General features: G+C 43.4%; 1 protein-coding gene and 1 pseudogene across 1 annotated transcript; one reads left to right on the top strand and one right to left on the bottom strand.

The window, feature by feature from the left end:
• The first annotated feature begins 3,221 nt into the window (after positions 1 to 3,221).
• LOC115668497 (serpin-ZX-like) lies at positions 3,222 to 8,140 on the top strand (annotated as a pseudogene).
• A 1,740-nt stretch (positions 8,141 to 9,880) lies between these two features.
• On the bottom strand, positions 9,881 to 11,043 carry LOC130140816 (uncharacterized). Its single transcript, XM_056321323.1, has 2 exons — positions 10,102 to 11,043; positions 9,881 to 10,003 (listed from the first exon to the last, which is right to left on the bottom strand). The coding sequence occupies exons 1-2, from the start codon at positions 10,580 to 10,582 to the stop codon at positions 9,930 to 9,932; spliced, it is 555 nt and encodes a 184-aa protein (XP_056177298.1). The 5' UTR covers positions 10,583 to 11,043; the 3' UTR covers positions 9,881 to 9,929.
• Between the last annotated feature and the right edge of the window lie 2,809 nt (positions 11,044 to 13,852).

Here is a 13,852-nt window from a genome sequence, read left to right as displayed (position 1 = left end):
ACTCAATCCCGCAACGGCCCTACCCCTAAGGTTAGCATCCCGAGAATGCGCATTTCCGGGTGAGATCTCACTATAAGTGCATTGGTCAAAATATTCATTCCTTAAATCCTGGGAAAGGATCGAAAATTCAGACTGTTATAAAGGATGAGCAAGCACAGGCCATGGATTCGGAGGAGTCTTCAGAGGAACCATCGGGCGATTCATCGGAGTCCTCAGACCCTGACTAGGAGCCCTAGAGCAGGCCGGTACCCTGTGAAGTAAAAACTGTCTCTTTTTGAATGGCGATCCTACCCTAGTTAGCCTAACCACTAGTGCCACTTACCCTTTTTGTTATAGTGACAGTTGACTGTCGTATGTTTTTGGAGTTGTTTAAAAAGGATAGTGTAAAAAGGGTTTTTACTATAAGAGTACAAGTGTATATTCTTGTTTGATGGCTGTTCTACCTTGGTCTCACGTGTGTTGTTTTGTACGGGTGTGTATATATATATATATATATATATTTTATATTTATATACGTTGTTTCCGCATGTGCCTTATCTCTGATTGGGTGTTGGGTTGGCGACGCATCCTGGGAGCGTTGCTTCAGAAACGACCAGAGGTAGGATGCTCGCACCTCGTGGGGTACGGGGCGTGACACCTTCACCTGGTGAGATCACCAAGAGAGAGCTCAAGTCCGAGCCCGTCAACATATTCAGTTGGACCCACCTTCACTCAAAAGTTTAAGCCAATGAGTTATGAGCCAACTAGGATATATTATGTGACATCCTGAAAATTGGTCCATTTGAAATTTATAAAATATTGAGTTTTATGAATGTACTCGTAGTTAGTTCTCACCCGGAACTAATCATTTCTGGGATACTAACCATTAGAGAAATGCTAATTAGGGATTTAAATTCGTACGACTAAAAGAAAATTCAATCGTGAATTTACTTTCGACCATGAAATCGTTGGGGTGATATTTTGAGCTACTGTTGGCCAATTCAAGGATAGCCAGGGGTCAGTTCGCCACTGTCATAGTAGTGGATCGCGGATGATTCCGCCGGACCGCGAGATGACTTGGCGACTGATCCTGAACCTATACCAAACGATCGTACCCCTCGGATCTAGCAATTGATCCTCGCGATTAAATGACAACCAAAGTCGTCACCAACCGAATGAACTTGCACGTGACTTGAATTATTGTCAATCACGGGTCGAATATGCGAATTTCCCCAACAAGCCGCCAGTTAGTTTGAGAAACGCTCGAGTTGCGTTTAATAAAATTTGATTATTTAATTGAGCCCAAATCGGACATCGGAAAATTTGGAAGTCACAACGGGACGTTAGGACGACGTTGCGGATGGAACATGAAATTTTGGATTGTCTCGATTCCTCCAGAAAAATTCGATTTCGATGAGAAATGAGGAAAGTGACCATTTTACCCCTAAGAGTTTGTAAAGGGCATGTTTTATGGAAGAAGGGCATTTTGGTCATTTTGCCCTAACTTTTTGGAATGGACAATTTTGCCCTTGGAATTTTATGAAATTCCCAAATTGCCCTCGGATATTTTGGGCAAGATTCGATCTCGGCCGTCGGTTTCAAGATAAGATCAAATTTGGACCGTCGATTTGGTTTATGAGACAAGGGCAAGATGGTCATTTGCCATTTTGGGTCAAATTTCACTATTTAAGTCTAAACCCAATTCTCTCTCTCCTCACTCTCTCTCCCTCAACCTCACGGCCACCTCTCTCTCCTCCTCCTCCCTCGCCGATCGCCCCCCCTTGCCCGTACACCGACGCCGCCACTCACCGCCCGCCGTACCGCGCCGCCTCGTCGTCGCCATACCGCGCCACCGCCACCCCCACGCCGCCGTACCGCGCCGCCTCGTCGTCGCCATACCGCGCCACCGCCACCCCCACGCCGCCGTTCCCCTCCCTCTCTCCCTCCCGTTTGAGTGGCCGAGAGCCACGGCCAAGGAAGCCCGCCGCCGCCCGCCGTCGCCGTCCACACTGCCAAGCCACGCCGCCGCTCGCCGTCGTCCCCGCCGTACGCCGCCGCTTTCCGTTCTAGCCGCGTTAGTCTAGAACTCTGTAAGTCGCGCTCTAAACCCAATTTAGGACGTCGGGTATCGACGGATAATTTTTGGTTGAAATCGGGTTTATGTGGGTGTGAAATTGTATAATTTAGGAGCAGAATAGATTAGCGGCCCTAGGATTGAATTCGGAAAATTTTAATGGAAATTTTGAGGTCAATAGGTGGCTGTGATTGGCCGTTCGGTGGGCTGTGATGTGCCGATCGGGGTGTAAATTGGATATTGAGAACCGGCAATTAGTTGTGGGAAAGTGTCGTGAAGGGCCGGAATTGAATTGCAGCCGTTTGGTTGGAGAAAAATTGCAAATTGTGTGTTTAATGTGTGTTTGAACTATGACTGAGTTGTGGTGATAAAATTGAGTGCATGGTTGTGTAATTAAATGATTGAAATATGCCTATCGGGTGCACGCTTGGGCCAGACTGAATTAATTGTTAAATTGGCCATGTCAAATGCTTAGTAAGCATGAATTGTGTGTGAATTGATGCGTGCACGGGCCACGTGTGATTGGTCAATTGCGTGTGGCAAATGATTGTTGAGTATGTGCATGAGTAAGAGAGTGAATGTGGTGTGGCATGTGCGATTGTGGAAATTATGCTGTCCTGAGGCGTGTACTTCAACGCGAGACGATGCCCGGTATTACCGGAAGACTGCCAGCCTAAGGCGTGTACTTCAATGTGGGTTGTGCAGTAGGTGGTAGATGTTGAGCCTGAGGCGTGTACTGCAACGCGGGCAAGAAACATGGCTTGAGGCGTGTACGTTAACGCGGGCCTTGGAGTGTTGTGATAAGTTGGTTGCAGTGGACCTGAGGCGTGTACTGTAACGCGGGTCACTGGCGAGTGATGTGGAAAAGACATGATGAGAACGGAACGAATGCATGAAATGAGATTTGTACATGCATGTGGTTGTCTATGATGTGATTGCGACTAACGTGCAGGTAGCACGTATGATAGGCCCTGGTAAGAATCATTAATGTGCCTGCTATGCGATGATTTAGTGTGTGTGTGTGTGTGTGTGTGTGTGTGTGTGTGATTGTGTTTTGTAATTGTCCGGAGGTACGTGATAGCTTAGGTGAGGTTTAGGGGTGTACTTACTGAGGTGTAGTCTCATGGTTGTTTCAACCAACATTATTTTCAGAACCCCGACCTGAGCCATGAGTCCTCCGCCATCGCCACCTGAGCGTTTTGGGGTACCAGTGCACACCGAGTATGAGGTTGCAGAGTTTCCTATGGGCGATAACATGACCTGGATTAAGCACACTACTACGGTCTTTGTAGAAGTAGGACTACCTTTATGGGAGACCCATGTATACACTGCCTGGTTCTTCCGGGACGGAGTCGATGAGTTCGGGCTCGTCAGGGGTTTTGATGTTCCTTTTGATTTGGTTGGGGATTGGGACCCGTCTGCTATACCCCCTATAGACGGAGAATTGACTAGTGCGGAAACTAGTTTAGCGCAATCTGGATTGCATCCAGCACCTGTAGCACAGGAATCTTTAGGGGCTGAGCACGAACCCGAGCCCGAAGGATCTCAAGCAGAAGACGACCCGATGGACATAGATTTAGAGCCAATTCCCGAGGAGGAACCAGAGGAGGTAGAGCCCGAGGCAGAACCCGAGAACGAGCCTGCCGAGTCTGCAGAGCCTGGGGAGGAACCGGAGTATATACTCCCGTATGAGCAGTTTATGGATCCCAATTTCATGCCTGAGGACTATTTCTTTGAGGGACCGGCTGAGGAGGATCAGGACGAAGTTCCAGCTGAGTCGGGTGACATTAATCACCCAATTGAGATTGAGGCCGAGCAGGATTCTTTGGAGGAGCAAACCCTTTAGGGGAGTTTGGATTCGGATGACGAGGAGTCGGACTCAGAGTGGACGCCGAGAAAGGGGCGTAGGGACTAGTATAGGGGTTGAGAATAGGTTTTTGGAAGAGCACCATTTTTGAGGTTAGAATACCAGGTCATCGAACCCTTTTTGTTGTCGGTGGATTATAGCACGGTGTGCATATGTAAATGTAGGTGGTAAATTGTGAATATTTTATAAGTTTGATAATGGAAATAAATATTTATATTCTCCCTGACTTTCCCCAGTTTCAAATGGTCTGGGTTGATTGTGGTATCCGCTGTTGATTTAAATTTCTGATGATTATAAGTGAGGTCGGCGATACCCTGGGATGTCGCATAAATCGACCAGTAGAGGGTGTCGTGCTCTCGATGGGGTTCGGGGCGTGACATATTAACTGCTCAACACCACATTAATTATCCAATGTGGGACTTTTCTAACACAACTCACACGTGCATCCTAACAGAGAAGCTGAGAAGAGGCAATGACATGCTTGCTCCCGAGCTCGCTCACATGAGGAACCTGTACAATGACATCATCTACTTTGTACAGAATCATGTGAAGCCCGTCGCTACGAGTAATTCCGTCATTTCGACCTAGGTTTTCAGGAACTTTCTCGTGATGAATGTCTTAAGAACCACATTGCTCAAGTCGGTAATAATGTTACAGACTCTCCAACCAGCACTTCACTGAGCTCCGTCATGATTCTCGATGGGGAAGATGCGACTAATTACAGTAGAAGCAAGATGCAGAAGCTATTTGGAGTGCCTCTCCAGTCGAAGAAGCGGTGGCATCCCGATAAGTACACTCCGTCAAAGATCTCGGAGACTAACAATAATAAGGCCCGTTTGGTGTTGGAAAATGATGAGCTAAGGTTAAATCTCATGCCTCTTTCCACATTCGCAAGCTATTAGTATTATGTTATCCCCCTGTAGCGAGTATACTACTCAATGACTGCGGCTATGGGTGTTAATGCATTTGCGATTTGTACATAACATTATTGCTGGTATCATGTTGTTCTATTAGTTGAAATAAACTTATTATGATTCATCTAAGTTTGTTAGGTAACTCATTTATGACCCATTGAATACTCATTAGGTAATCCATTTATCACCCATTTATTGTCATGAGTTCTAGACCCATTTTACATCTCTAACTCTCTCTCACGCTCCACAACCAGTGCTCTCAGTAATTCGTGTTTATTCTCACATTCACACCAGCAGCTAGAAAATAGACCTGAGAGAATCGATCACCAACCAGACCGACGTTGCCCTCACCCTCTCCAAGCAGCTCCTCTTGACCCAGGCCGAGGACTCCAACCTTGTCTTCTCTCCCCTCTCCATCCATGTCGTGCTTGGCCTGATCGCCGCTGGCTCCGTAGGGCCCACCCAGGACCAGCTCCTCTCTTTCCTCAAGGCCAAATCCACCGACCACCTCCACTCCTTAGCTTCTCAGCTCCTCACCATCATGCTCGCCAACGATAGTGCCGCCGGTGGGCCCAAGCTGTCCTTCGCAAACGGCATTTGGATCGATAAGTCGTTGGCTCTCAGGCCTTCTTTCCAACATGTGGTGGATGCGTCTTATAAGGTGGCCACTAATCTTGTTGATTTCAAAACCGAGGTTAGTTCTTGCTCTTTTTTCCGTGTTTTTTTTTGGGTTGAATACATGTGCGGTTTTCTTGGTTTCTTTGGTCGGATGGTTATGAGAGGTTGAGTGTCTGTGCTTAGGAATTTAACTAGGTGGTGTTCTACCTGTTTGCTGTTTCATGGGTTTAACACTCTTCCGTGGATTGAAATGTAAGAGTTTGTTTTATTTGTAAAAAAGCTTCGAAAATCATTTCCTCTTCTAATTTTTCTTTTGGTTCGGGATTTGAAATCCTGCTTGTAATTGGTTGACTCGTTCAACCAAACCTCCCGGAATGGAACATCTGGTTTGGTTAAGGCAATAGCTCTTTCTTGTTGGCTTGCTTTTCTTCTAGGTGTGAAGTTTACTACAAACAAGCCCAGACAATATGTAAATCCTCTAAATTGAGCTCATTGTAACCTTGGGTTGGAGGCCTACATGATGAACATAAAAGGGTAAATTTGATGAATGGTCACAAAATCTGGTAAGCTTCAATGAAAAAAGGTCAATCTAGATGCGTTGGTCAATTGATTCTCCCAAACAATCATATAAAATTTACTTAACTAGGGCTTAGGTGACGTTGTTTGAAGCTATCAAGTTAAGAGGGACCTCGATCGTGCCCTGTAGATGCATTTACGAGAATTTCCTATTCTCTGTCATATTCTAAGCATGTTGAAGCCGTAAACTTTATGCTCCCGGAATGCAATTCGCTAGTGCAACAAGTTTTACCCTCCTAACAGAGGCAAATATTGATATTGCACCGGGCTCCTGTGCACTTCTTACCATAGCCATAGATCATATAAATACAGAGAAATAGAAATGACCATATAAGGAAAAAAAAATTAAGCATAGCTATTACAGAATACGCTGCCCTCTAGCTGTACGAACCCCAATCATAGGTTACACTGTTATTTCTAATTGGGTATTTGCAGACTTGTCATGATCAAGCAATTTCCGGGTGGCTGTAGAATGGAGTGAGATGTGTCATTGTAGATGTTTATGGAAAATATAATTGTAGATTAGTTCTGCAGCTTGTGCTTGGATTCCACGCTGTGCTTAACTTAAGGATCTTGGAGAACTTACTTATCATGCAATCACCATGTTAAAGAACATCTTTTGTAGTCAAATACTTCAAGTAGTGCAATATCGACTAGTCAGACTCTCACATATGTTCCGTGAGTACTAGTATGTTGCCTTTGTTAGGAATTTCAGCAGTCCTCTGTTTGAATATCAGTCTTTCACTTTGTTGGTGCATGGAGTTATAGAAACATAGGGTGACCGTTTTTTGTAGGGACATCTTTGCTGACGGGGTTACCCTTTTTTCTTGTACCTATTGTTTTCTTGGTTCTCTAATGTTCCTTTTGTTGCCTAATTCTCTATATCAATGGTTCGTCTATACTACTTTGAGTTGTGAAATTGATGCTTTTGTTCTTTCTTAAGTCATGGTTGAGAATGTGGTTATGTGCTAATTAACTTTAGTATTGACCCGTAACTTTCATCCCTCCATAAATGGCTCGGATTCCAATTGAATTGGAGTCTTTTCTAAGTTCTTTTACATGACTTTCCTTTCTATTTGTTAAACACTAGCGTTAGCTGCTCGCTTTTTGTGTCACCTGGTATTCTATGTACTGATTAGAAGAACCCATTAGGCTGTTGAGGTGACTAGCGAGGTTAATGCATGGGCTGAGAAGGAGACCAGTGGCCTCATAAAGGAGGCTCTCCTGGCTGGCTTAGTTGACAGTTCAACTCAACTCATTTTTGCGAATACCCTTTACTTCAAAGGTGCTTGGAATGACAAGTTCGACCCTTCAAAGACAAAGGATAATGACTTTTTCCTTCTCAATGGGAATTCTGTTCAAGTTCCCTTCATGACTAGCGAGAACGAGCAGATCCTAGGGGCTTACGACGGTTTTAAAGTCTTGGCACTTCCTTATAAGCAAGGGGAGGACATGCATAAGTTTTCGATGTACTTACTTCTTCCAGATGCGAGAGACGGACTTCCAGCTCTCGTAGAAAAGTCGGTTCTGAATCTGGATTTCTGGATCGCCATCTTCCCTACAAGAAATTGGAAGTGGGGGAATTTCGAATCCTGAGATTCAAGATATCTTTTGGATTTGAAGCTTCAGAAGATCTGAAGAAGTTGGGATTGGTATTGCCGTTTTCGAGTGGAGGAGGATTGATGGAGATGGTAGACTCTCTCAATCTCTATGTCTCAGCCATATTTCACAAATCCTTCATTGAAGTTAACGAAGAAGGAACAGAAGCAGCCGCCGCTTCTGTTGTTATTATGAATGGGAGTTCGCGTTTTTCGGAGAAGATAGACTTTGTCGCCGATCACCCGTTCCTGTTCTTGGTGAGAGAGGATATGATTGGCATGATATTGTTTATGGGTCAGGTGTTCAATCCACTAGCTGACTGATTATAAGTCGAACAAGAGCGTTAGTATTCCTGACTATATTGGCAATAAAACGAGAGAATGTATGGTTTATTGCATATGTTTTGATGTATTAATTCATCAATGCACAATTAGGGAGGACGCAATATCTTATTGTATTGTATCAATTATCATCACATGTTCATGGACATGTATGTCTTCCCATCTCTTTGCCCCTTCTATTTTTTTTTTTCATAATAAAAGTATAGGGAATAGTTCTTTGATAATTCAAGTTTTTCTTTTGATCCGGAAGTATCTGTGCCTATAAACACATTTGAGATTTGCGCGATCAAAATCGAATACTTCCCAAATCAGCATTGAGTACATGTACTTACCGCGTCTTGGATTCTCACTTCGCCTGTCGCAGCTGCGTGAATGAAGAGACCTTATTTGTCCGTATACTTTGTGTGGCTTGACTTTGTGGATGTCTCTATCAAAAGAAAGGAACACAACACAAATGCTCTCTCAAGCCGAGCCCGAGGGACTCGCGAGCCGCTTGACTCACTTTTCGCCCCTATCCCTTGCTTTTCTTTTTTGAGCGGGCAGGGGAAAGGGTGTTTTTATGGGGAGGGGGGGTTTGTTTTTTTAGGATGAAGGCCTGAATCCTCAAAGATGTATTACTTGTTTTGTCATAGAAGTATTTCAGTCATTATCTGTTTTGGTGAAGCCCTTGTGCTCACACTTGATATCCTGTTCTCCCGTGGCACTTATATTATTTCCCTTAGTTGTGATATTAATTTATTTGGTTCAAATTGCTCCCCCTCTTCGCCTGCAGGGATATTTGACGCTATCGGATAGTGGATGGGCTGAGAAGCAAATATACCAAGCTGCTCTCAATGGTAATCGCATGCAGAAAGACGATTAAGTTACGCCATTGTCAATTAGTTTATTATATGGGCACGGTAGCTATTAAAGTTCATTGGTCAAATGCCTCTCGCTGTCTACGAAATCCCTCCTCTGAGCTAACAATTTGCATAGTCACACAACTACGCATAGACGAGGTTGAAGCACTCTTGTGCTGCTGCAAGTCTGATTAATCGAGGCTGATTGATATGCGGGACATTGTACATTCGTTCTCTTTTAATGTCGACACTGAAAAATCTATGTGCGAGTCCCGTGCAAAGCTACTATTCTTAAGCTCTATCTGATTTTGGTGTTCTAGCTTTTCTATTCCGGTGCAGAGTTGAATTTGCCTTCACTTGCTTTGTCTAGGTGAACAGGGTTTGGTCTCCTTTTTCTTCCCTGTGCCCGTGTCTCAACATCTCTAATCCACTCAAAACAAATAAGAGCAGGGAAAATGGAGTGATCCCTTAGGTGGTGAGTTCAGGACACTAATCTTACAAGCCTTCCTACATTGATGCAATGTTGACTTTTCCTCTGGAAGTACGATTCTCGCAAATCTAGAGTAATGGGGTATGCCCACGATAGGTGATCTCTGGATTTTTTTACTTTGGCCCTGTTCCATGATTCCATCTATGTATGAAACTCGTAATAATTATGATTTGAAGATGGGTGATGTCCATGATGATTCTTCTGATGCACAATTTAAGGACAAGTTGGGCAAAACATGGGTCGAGGGAGAGGGATGGCTTCAGATTCCAGGTTCCATTAGACAGTAAAATACTCTCCTTGGCGCTCCGTATGAAGCAAGATGATAGGTAAGACAGAAATGGAGTGTGCTATTGACCGATGCCGCTTTGAAAATCACTCAACCTTGCCTCACAAACCGGTCTAATTGTGTGCTCCTCAACTGGTGTGCTATTTACTATGGTAAGCAATTCCATATCCCGTGCAAGCAATTGCTGGGTACGAAGAAAAGCAAACCAACCCATGTCCTTGCAAGCAATTGCTGAGTTCGAAGTAAGCAAGTTTTGATGGCTCATATAGATCCAAGTGAATTGAATTGAGTCTATGCTTCCTGCAACAAGACAGTACACCTCTCGCGTTATTCCAGTTCATCCTCGTTAAAAGTCGACAAGAATTCCAAACTTGTGATGGACATGATGATTCCACGATGTCGTTTTCCAGGATTTACGAACTATAGCCAAACAAGTTTTCATGAGACAATGAACCTACAACCGAAACAGCAACAACATAGAAGACAAACAGCGGCAGCAACAACATGAAAGCTCCCACCTTGAGGTCGAACGTCAACTTTAGGTTTCAAAGCAGCTTTCTGATTGAAGATAATAATGAACTCTTTGACCTTTCCATTTGCGCTGCTTCTACCAATGCCATCTTGTTGACCCGTTGGCGATCCCTGCGATGCAACCTTTGTTACTCCTTCCTTGTTCGAACTGCGAAAACCATCTTGTTTCTTTACTCCTTCATCAGCATCATTCTGCCCAAAAGACTGTTCAGTACTCCTCGAACTTTTAGATTCTGCTTCCTTCTTCCTGTCTGCCTTGACCTCATTACTATCTGCAACAGGAAAAAAGAGATGCTGAATTCGAGATTGCATGGAAAGATAAAAAAGTATTTGCAAAGAACGAAGAGGTTTTAATTCGGGCTTGGATAGTTCTTCCTCTTTCTCCATAATCTGACGCAAACCTGTCTGGGGCAGAGCGTGGGATTTTGTTTCTCCTCTTATTGGATGGCATGGCATCACTATGACCATCTGCGCTGTTCCTTAAGCTGCTCGAAGTTTTTGGTCTGCTAATACTGACGCCTGCTTCTTCAGCAGCGTGGCGTGTTTCCGCTTGGACTTGTAAGCTTGATTGCTCCATTGTCACAGGGGAGGCTGGAAGATGATGAGGTCAATAGAAGTTAAAACAAAGGCATTAATCGGAAATGTTTTACCTAACATCCTGAAGCGATTTCTATAGAGTATCCTTTTGCAGCCAAAAAGATGACGCGGAAACCATTTATTCAATATGATCGAAATTTCCAAAACTAGTTTTCTTCTGCTGTAAATGGAAAGCAAATTGAGACACGATAGCACCACCCTGGAGTCACTTTTTTCTCCTGACCTAGCCGTCTCACAACCAGAGCTCTCAGTAACGCGTGTTTCTTCTCACGTTCACACCAGCCACCAGAAAATGGACTTCAGAGAATCTATTGCCAACCAGACCGACGCTGCTCTCGCCCTCTTCAAGCAGCTCCTCTTGACCCGGGTCGAGGACTCCAACCTCGTCTTCTCTCTAAAAGAACAAAGAAATTTGATTCTTGATCTCAACGTACCATTGTTGAGATAATTTTCATTATATATATTACAAATGTTACAATTCGTAAGGAAACAATACAACAATGAAAATAATAAATGAAAAGATCATTATATTATAAGAGTTGTGAATCACTTGATTTTAGCATCTCCAAGAATTATCTCGTGATTTTGATTGATATCTCTATATACTTCTTCGTTGATCGATAAATCGGTATCTTTACTTCCCCCTCAAATTGGGAATAGGAGAATCCCAAATTTCAATTTGCGACATAAGTTTCCAAATCCATTTGTAGACAATGGTTCCATGAAGATCAGCAATTTGATGCACAAACGGGACATACTTAGACACAAGTGTTCCAAGAGCCACCTTTTCTCACACGTAATGATAATCTAATTCGATATGTTTAAATTTTGCATGAAACACTTGATTAATCGACATATAAAGTGCACTGATATTATCACAAAATAATATTAGTGGACTAGAGAAATGAATACCCAAATCTCTTAAAAAGAATGATATCCATGGAATCTTTGCAGCTGTCGATGCCATTGCATGATACTCTGTTTCGGCACTAGATCGAGCAACCGTTCATTGCTTTTTAGCACTCCATGATATACAGTTGCTACCTAAGAAAGTACAAAATCCAGAAGTCGATTGTAATTGCTGGACAAAAGTCCAAAAAGGCTCTCGGGCCTTCTTTCCCACAGGTGGTGGATGCATCTTATAAGGCAGCCACTAATCTCGCTGATTTCAAAACCAAGGTTAGTTCTTGCTCTTTCTTCTGTTTATCGGGTCGAATACATGTGCGGCTTTCTTGGTTTCTTTGGTTGGATGGCTCCGAGAGGCTGAAGTGACTGTGCTTAGATATTGTGACTAGGTGTTCTACCCGTTTGCTTTTTCATGGGTGTAACGCTCTTCCATGAATTGAAATGAAAGCGTATGTTTCATTCATGAAAAGAGTTTTGAAAATCATTTCCTCTTCTAATTCTTCTTCAGTTTGGGATTTGAAATACTTGTAATTGGTTTGCTTGTTAAACCAAACCTCCCGGAATGGAACATTTGGTCTGGTCAAGGCGATAGCTCTTTCTTGTTGGCTTGCTTTGGATTTCGCCTGGGTGGGAATTATACGCCAAACATGCACAAACGGTATGTAAATCCCCTAAATTGAGCTCATTGCAACCTTGTGTTAGAGCCCTACATGATGAACATAGAAGGGTAAGTTGATGAATGGTCTCACAAAATCTGGTTAGCGTCAAATGAAAAAAGTTCAATCCAGATGCGTTGGTCAACTGATTCTCCCAAACAATGATACAAAATTTACTTAATCAGGTATTTAGATGATGTTGTTTGATGCTATCAAGTTGGAAGGGAGCTCGATCTTGCCCTGTAGGTGCATTTGCAAGGATTTCCTATTCTCTGTCATATTTTAAGCCATATCAAAGACGGAAACTTTATGCTCCCAGAATGCAATTCGCTCTCCTAACCTTCCCATTCATTATCAATGTACTGATTTTCCACATATTAACTACATGGGAATTTGTAGCAGAGGCAAATATTGATATTGCATCCGGCTCCTGTCCACTTCTTACCATGGCCATAGATCATATAAAATACAGAGAAATCAAAATGACCATATTAGGAAAAGAAATTTGGCATAGTTATTACAGAATACATTGCCCTCTCGCTGTGTCAACCCTAATCACAGGTTACGCTGTAATTTCTTATTGGGTATTCGCATACATGTCATAATCAAGCAATTTCAGTATAGCTAAAGACCGAAGTGAGATTGTCACTCAAGCGATGAGCAAGTTATTTTACTTGAGTGACAATCTCAGTAAATTGGAACTCTTTGTAAAAACAATTTTGATCATACATGTAGATAATGCTCGAAAAGAATCAATACTTTGGCGAAAATGCAGAATTTAGCAATGATGACAGCCTTAGCTGGGCATATCATTGTGCTTCGTAGACAACATATACAGGTATACTTGTCCGACGAATAGTTGACTCCTGATCATACAAATTAGTTTCTAATATTGCAATGTGCGAATCGATGTACGCCGGCAAAAAGAAAGATTTTTATATTGTATGACAAACTGAAAGTTATTGCAGTGAACAAGATAACACATTGGCCAAATAATCGTTTTTCGACGGCCACGATGGCAGCCTTGTAGCGGGTGCCCACCGCCCGTTCGAAACAATTCCGGAGAGGCATGTAACCGGCAACCCAAACGCCATTCTGGATCGACAGTTTCGGCCCCTCTGTGCCCCTTCCGTTAGCTAACAGGTGTTGAGGTGGTCGATGGACTTCGCCTTGACGACAGAGACGAGCTGGGCTTGAGTGCGTCCGATGGGGAGCAGGCTCAAAACGGCGAGGATCGAATGGCGGATAGAAGATGACGTTCCAGTCCTCGATCTTAGTTGGGAACAGGTGCTTCTCGAGTGTCAGAGCGACTTCGCCCTGGTTGCAGGTGGATTCTCGGAGGCCATGGAAAATATTGTTGAATGAAGAATAATGGAAAGAGCATTTGTGTCCAGACTCACCCTCCGTGAAAATGAATTCAATGAGTGTGGTGTTCCCTTTTTTTGATAGAGACATCCACTAAGTCAAGTCACACAAACAAAGCATACGGACATATAAGCTCTCTTATTCATGCAGTTGCGAAAGGCGAAGGGAGAATCCAAGATGCGGAAGTACTTGTATTCAAGCTGATTTGGGACGT

The sequence above is a fragment of the Syzygium oleosum genome, unplaced genomic scaffold (genome assembly GCF_021117445.2).
Source record: "Syzygium oleosum isolate NSW1041296 unplaced genomic scaffold, Sole_v2.1 Sole_v2.22, whole genome shotgun sequence".
In the NCBI taxonomy this organism is placed as follows: Eukaryota; Viridiplantae; Streptophyta; class Magnoliopsida; order Myrtales; family Myrtaceae; genus Syzygium; species Syzygium oleosum.
Note: the sequence above shows the minus strand (reverse complement) of the source record. Positions and strands in the feature narration are given on the sequence as shown.